The sequence below is a fragment of the Cibotium barometz genome, chromosome 1 (assembly GCF_041138505.1).
Source record: "Cibotium barometz isolate CiBa-2024 chromosome 1, ASM4113850v1, whole genome shotgun sequence".
In the NCBI taxonomy this organism is placed as follows: Eukaryota; Viridiplantae; Streptophyta; class Polypodiopsida; order Cyatheales; family Cibotiaceae; genus Cibotium; species Cibotium barometz.
In genome coordinates, this window is record NC_141046.1 from 76220910 (window position 1) to 76227327 (window position 6418).

Consider the following 6418-nt stretch of genomic DNA (forward strand, 5'->3'; position numbering starts at 1 on the left):
TATTGCTGCAATCTCCCATGTCAATTGTAAGTACTTCACTTATTCTCCATACACCACACTCCTAAGGACAAGAAGAGGGATGTCAACCGGTTTGGCTAGCATGGAGTGCTCCATCAACTCAAATCAACACCCACCAAGTATGGAGCTTCAAGCTTGTAGCACAAGGAAGACCAAATACATGTAAATGAGCTAGATCTAGCAAGAATGAACACCATGCGACCTAGTGAGGAATGAGTTGTGGAGTATATAAAATCAATTCTCTCATATTGTATACAATCTTTCCATTTGTGCAATAAACAGTTTACTTTGTAAACTTCCAAAATTCTCATTTTGTGCTTCCACGGGGGGGACGTATGGGGCGCGACAATACGCAAGGTCAGCATGGACGTGGGTCGGCAACGTCGGCCAACCCATGACTTGGTCCAAAATGACCAACCGACCTACCCATCAAGTTTCCCAAAATGCAACATTCTGATCTATAACCTCAATAAGCTTGACAAAGATTGCAAGAGAAGTAAGCTGGTAGTGCAAAAAGACAAGCAAGCTATAACCTGGAGTGGATGATGGACAAAAGACGGTCATTTGCTAATGGAGCATCTGAGGTCTCCTTACTAATCCCTCTGAGTCCCACTTGTCAATAAAGTGACTAGCCCTTGACTAGGTTAAGAGGGCTGATAAGAGTGTCTTGTAGAAAATACTCCAAGCATATAATAAAAGCTTAGATTTAGCCATTCGGACAAAATGTACGGTGACAGATACAGGGGAGAATTTTTAAGGAGGGACAAGTTATGTATCATTTTCAGCATATCAGCTGCAACCACATGGGCAGCTACAGCAGAGAATTTGAGGGACAAGTTATGTATTAATTTCAGCATATATCAGCAGCAACCACATGGGCATATTACTGAGGATGCTCCTTTCTTCTGCAACTTTATTGGGGTAGGAGGTGTTCTGTTATCCTCACTCATCATCCTAACAGCCCCCTTACCCTATGTACAAAAAGCAACCTGGATGTAAGTAGTCCCGCCAAATTTTGAAAATAGGCCCCTCTCTCCTTCACAATACTGAGCCCCTGAACAACAACCGTAGAGCTGGGCATTCAAAAAGCTGCCATACTCCCGACTGAACCAACAGCAAAAAGATCAACGGCCAGTGCTTAATTCTCCACTAATAAGAGGAGCAAATCGATGACACATCTGCCAGACCTAGGATACTAGATTCTAGGCAAGTCATCAGAATGCTGACAACTGCCACAACTGGGAAACTGCACCCTAGAGACGTTGCAGAAGGTAGCATTCCATCCCATTACATCAACTTCTCGAATAAGAGAAATTTTTAGGTCTGGACCGAATTTTCAGCCCAAAAAAATGATGGTCCGGTTCTGCATAATTGTACAACTTACAAGGCCTTGTGGGCAACCTCTTATTAACCCCAAAATGCTATCTGCAAGGCTGCACAGATAGTTAGTCAAACCGTTCCCAGTCTGTCATTCGAGTTGCCGCAGAGGCAGCAGCCAGAGGCACTGTGAGACCCCCACCGTGGCGTTGTGAAACAGCAGCAGACACTGCAGCCATGGGAACACCAAACCCAGCATCAAATGTCTCCCACGTGGTCGTTACAACAGTGTTACTGCCAGATTTCAGCATGTCATTCCGAATTTTCAATGCATCTAGTGTCTCCACATACTTTTGCACCCTCCTAACCTGCATGCACACATGCATAACATCCTTTAGTCAGAATCACAACACAAGAAATCCTTAGGCGCAGTCCTTGGTAGAGCGGGTGGTTAAGAAATATTAACCCACAAAACAAAAACCTTTGATGTATCAATATAGCTGATATGGTATGACACTAACCAGGATCCTCCTTTGAGATTTGGCATTTCCCTCCGCTTTGATTCCATCAAGCTTTAACAATTGGCACATAAACAATTCTGTTGGTTCTGTAAATGCAGTGTCTCTAAGCTGCCTTCCACTTTGAACTGCAGCCTCCACTGCAAATACCTGGAAATGTTGTGTAAAAAATGTTGCTCTACAACAGGCAAGGTAACCCAAGAGTCTGTGTTAAGGCTGGATACAGAACACTCCCCGCCCGTGAGACGGAGTTGCACAGGCAAGATTACTCATCATGGACCCAGCTTGACGGGCAGGCATTGTTCTATATCCAGCTAACAGCACAAGGCTTTAATGACATCATGAAACTCTCCTAACATTTTTTGCATAGATACCTTCTCTGCAAGTTTATCTGCTTCTTGCTGGATATCGGCGACCGCTTTGTATGCCTGTGCAAGAGCCTCATTTTTTCTCAACTCCATCAGCCTTTTCTCATGACTAGTAGGATCCTCCACAAGCACAATCTTGGATTTGTTTTTAACACCGGCATCATGAAGATAAACCTGATTGTCTTTTTCCTTCCCTCTATAAAGGAGGCGTTGCTGCTTGGGTTCCAGCCCAGTATCCTGAACAAGTGCCTTCTTTAAATCCCCTACAAGACAATTTGAGACTAAGTTCAATCAATATGCAAGACTTGAACAAGTGGAAATACCTTGCAAATCAATCAAAACTGACTTTTTAAATTAAATGATCCTTTTCTAGAGTGCTAGATATCAAAACTTCTTCAGAAACAGTTGTCATTCAGCATCAGGCCATCATAAAAATCACAGCAGAGTATGGGGAGGTCTCAAAATGATGCAGAAAGCTAATCATAACCTGCAATATCAAAGATGGCATATCCATTGCTGTAGGGAGCTGTAGTACAGGCCCAATCAGCCCCAGGAAAGTTTTGCAAAAGGTTAGAAGAGTACGATGTTTAAAAAATGACACGGTGCATACATGCACAAGCACAGAGAAAAAGGATTCCTGATAGGCGGCAGGCCTATTCATGTACCATTCTGTCTATGGGGAGAATGGGAAATCAGGACATGGAAAGGTCTCAATCATGAAATATGTCAGGCTCAAGCCTAACACCTGAGAGGTAGGTCCCGGTGGTATAAGAAATGAGTAGTTGTGTACAAGTGTTGTTCTAGCCTCAAACTTGGGGAAGCACCCTGATGGAGTGATGATGGCTGGGTAGTAAGCTAGCAATAGTGGTCAAAACTTGGTGTTGGCAAGGTCCCAACCCTGTTCCTATGTTTTTGCTTGGGAGGAGCCGTTGCCAGCTCTATTGAATACCACCATCATCTTAAGTTACTCCTTAAAGAAATGTCCGTCATAGCTATCCACAAAGAGACTGTGAGTGCCGCAGCTAAGCGCAGCTATACCATTGCCATTGCGGAGCACCTTCTACAAAATATTTCTCATGCTACAACCCTGCACATTCATCAACTCAATCCATGTGCATGTCTAGCAACTAAGCCTATGGCTTGGCATGATGACATGGTGTTGGGATCCATTTTGGTTTTCATTTTTTTCCATTTCCAAAATTGGGGTGTCTTGAAAACTAGGGAGCCAGCAATACTAAGTCTTAAATTAGTCATATGTATGTGAAGTGTTTCTTAAAAAGACCCACTAGTAATGGTGAGGTGACCCTAATCTCTTTGTGTATGTCTCGCAAGCAGTTTCATATAAGGCACTATCAAGAAGCAAGCTCTCAAGCAAAACAAAGCTAACCATGCATTCCCTCTCCTTTGAACCTAGCATCAAGCACTTATTGCTTTTGTTCACAGGTCAGCGTCAAATGCTTCGATAGGCATCAAACCCCAAAGAGGAGTCCCTTTGACTCATCTGCAGAAAGCTTCATTTGAGCAAACCCAAATTCAGCATTGTTGAGCCCACTATCCATCATGGAGTCAGACCTGTATAGACCAGTTTCACCATGGTCACCCACCATGCTTCATGGAGGCAGAGCAGAACAGGCCAGCCCTATGGTTATGGCAGCATATAAATGGCACAAAACAATCGCCAGATCCAGCCTCAATGCGCCAACAAGCACAATTGTGCAAAGTATTCAGTAGAGAGCAGAAATCCTTGGTTAGCAGAAGTGATACAGACCGATGCTTCTACCACCACTACCTGACACAAAGCTCAAGGTTTGAAATCCCTGATATGAGAAAAGAAGAAGCCAGATAGAGCAACTACTTTTAAGTTCAGCACTTCCTCCAATTAACTACAGCAACTGCAAAAACAAAAACTGGCTGAATGACAGACTCTATGAACCAGCAGCCTTATTTCACATAAACTTGGTCAGCTATCCTACAGCTGGACAATAATTCAGCCTGCCAATGCATACATTGGTCAGAATGCTATGCAGCAGGTGCACATGAGCCTTCTTGCCTCTACTCAGGTCAAGCTCTCCTTCCCAAAGCATTTGGTTTCCTTGATTCTACGCAGTAGAATTCTTCTACCTGCAGCCTAGTTTCTCTTTAGCCCATCTAGAGAAAGGCATCGGCTTCTAATCTTAAAGCTACAATAACGACCTGCAATGTGACAAAATAGAACCATGTGTGGGGTAAAGCTATGATCGTGCATGACATGCCATCAAGACCATGTAAACACGTGCTTCACGCTTCACAACAATACGATCGAAAAACACAGCCGATTCCATACCAAAGGTAGAGTAGGCTGCGATGGAGAGTTCATGAATGGAAGGGCCATATGAGACCTTCACTTTGATCATGGGCCCCGCTTGGACAGCATCTGCGTTTGCATCGCGCAATTGGACCACCATTCCACACGGCCGGAGCTCCCACTCTTTGGAACCACCTGCATTGTCTGCTGCTGTGCTCAATCCGCCTCGCATGAACCCCATCTTACTCATCTTCGGGCTGCTTTCTTCGCTGCACAGATCAGAGAAAACCCTCTTCTGTGGTCGAGAAGTTGACAGAAACCCGAAAATGAGCTCTAGCATGGTATATGCAAAGGAAAAACGATATTATCATTGCACAGAGCACAGAAAAAAGCGGATCTCACCTGATGCGCTGCAGCTCAAGGGTTAAGGTCTCGTGGGGCATGTCTGTATAAGCAGTTCTAGGGTTAGGGTTTTGTGTCTGCAGAGGGTTTGATGACTTGCAGAGCAATGGGGGGACCTTCACATTTCGCCCTTGAAAGAGACCATTAGACTGATGGTACAGAAATTGCTTGCAGAAGCAGGAAAGCCAAGCTCTTGGGAGGATAATGCTTCCGAGGTCAGCATGGTTTCCGTATCCGGCGGAAAGAGAGAGAAAACTGTCTTGCAAGTAGGAGAAGAAGGAACAAGTAAAGAGAGAGAGAGACAGAGAGAGCCTATCGTACACTGCAAGGCCAACTAGAGAGAGAACTGCATATTATTATTGTTTTATCTATTTTTTTGCCAAGACGCTACGTGCCAGCGATATCCTCTCCGGTCCCGCCACTTGTCTCACCTTGCATCGTCGATCTAGATCTGGACACGCCTCCAAATATAGGAACACAAATTTCTCTAACTTTGCACAAAGCAATAGAACACCTTGCTCCACAAGGCTTTCTCTAAAGTTTAATCAAATACAAATTTTCCATTCCATTTGTAAAGACTTAAATATATCGCCATGGTTTCCTCTCATGCAATGCCATATGTCTAGTTGTTCTTTCATGCCTGGGTACCTTTCATTTTCGTCGTAAACAATCATCGATCCTTACCTTTTGATTAAATGAATTTTCAACCTAGAGGAAAGCTAAAAAGAGAGTCTAATGGAGAGAAGAGGAGATGATTGCTTGAAAAATCTCTCAACAACCACCTCCATTTTCAAACATATCACTCACGTATGTTAATGAGGCCCATGGGTTTTGATCTAGTTACCCTTTTTAATGACCTCAATACACATCCAAAACTTGTATTCACTATCTGTGGTGGCACGACAAAGACTTATAACTACCATCCAACAAGTACGGTACTTACAACATCCCTTCCCCACTAGCTCACCTTTGTACACACTCTTCTTTTGTGACCTTTCAATTTTTCCATCACTTTCATTAGCCAAGTAACACCCTTAACACGTAAGTGCAAATCTCTCTCTCTCTCTCTCTCTCTCTCTCTCTCTCTCTCTCTCTCTCTCTCTCTCTCTCTCTCTCTCTCTCTCTCGTGTGTGAGGCACTTGTGCTTTTGTCACCTCCTTTGTTAACTATCTATATGTTTAAGCAACCTAGCTTCCTTGCCCCACATTCCCTCTTCTTTGTTGAGTATTTCTACACAAAACAAGATGGCTACCATACCCCGCATTTCACCTTTATACCCAATAAAGTGAATCAACATGTGCTACCATATGCATGAGACCATTCAAAAGTATATTTCTAGTGTCCCCTTTATGCCATCCAAAAAGCAATGTATAGAAACCATTAGAGAACCATTATAACTTCACTTCTAGAGAGGGGGGAAGGGGTGTGTGTGTGTGTGTGTGTGTGTGTGTGTGTGTGTGTGTGTGTGTGTGTGTGTGTGAAGAAACTCCATCTAGGTATTCAAGAAAATT

The 6418-nt window shown here is 43.6% G+C and overlaps 1 protein-coding gene across 2 annotated transcripts; it reads right to left on the reverse strand.

The window, feature by feature from the left end:
- Positions 1–768: 768 nt before the first annotated feature.
- LOC147642435 (BAG family molecular chaperone regulator 4-like) lies at positions 769–5231 on the reverse strand. 2 transcript variants are annotated; one of them, XM_086806382.1, is made up of 5 exons: positions 4908–5231; positions 4545–4800; positions 2228–2484; positions 1857–2003; positions 769–1703 (listed from the first exon to the last, which is right to left on the reverse strand). In XM_086806382.1, exons 2-5 carry the CDS (start codon positions 4753–4755, stop codon positions 1464–1466), a joined length of 855 nt encoding a protein of 284 aa, XP_086662508.1. In that variant the 5' UTR covers positions 4756–4800; positions 4908–5231; the 3' UTR covers positions 769–1463. The 2 variants fall into 2 exon arrangements, with proteins under 2 accessions (XP_086662508.1, XP_086662501.1); XM_086806375.1 differs by having other exon boundaries at positions 4545–4774; positions 4908–5212.
- Positions 5232–6418: the final 1187 nt, after the last annotated feature.

Excerpts from the sequence above, each read along its gene's own strand:
- LOC147642435 (XM_086806375.1), bottom strand. The coding sequence starts at position 4,948 with ATGCCCCACGAGACCTTAACCCTTGAGCTGCAGCGCATCAG. Across the intron at positions 2,004-2,227 it reads CAGATAAACTTGCAGAGAAG|GTATTTGCAGTGGAGGCTGC; the intron begins GTATCTATGCAA and ends CAACATTTCCAG. Across the intron at positions 1,704-1,856 it reads AATCTCAAAGGAGGATCCTG|GTTAGGAGGGTGCAAAAGTA; the intron begins GTTAGTGTCATA and ends GTGTGCATGCAG.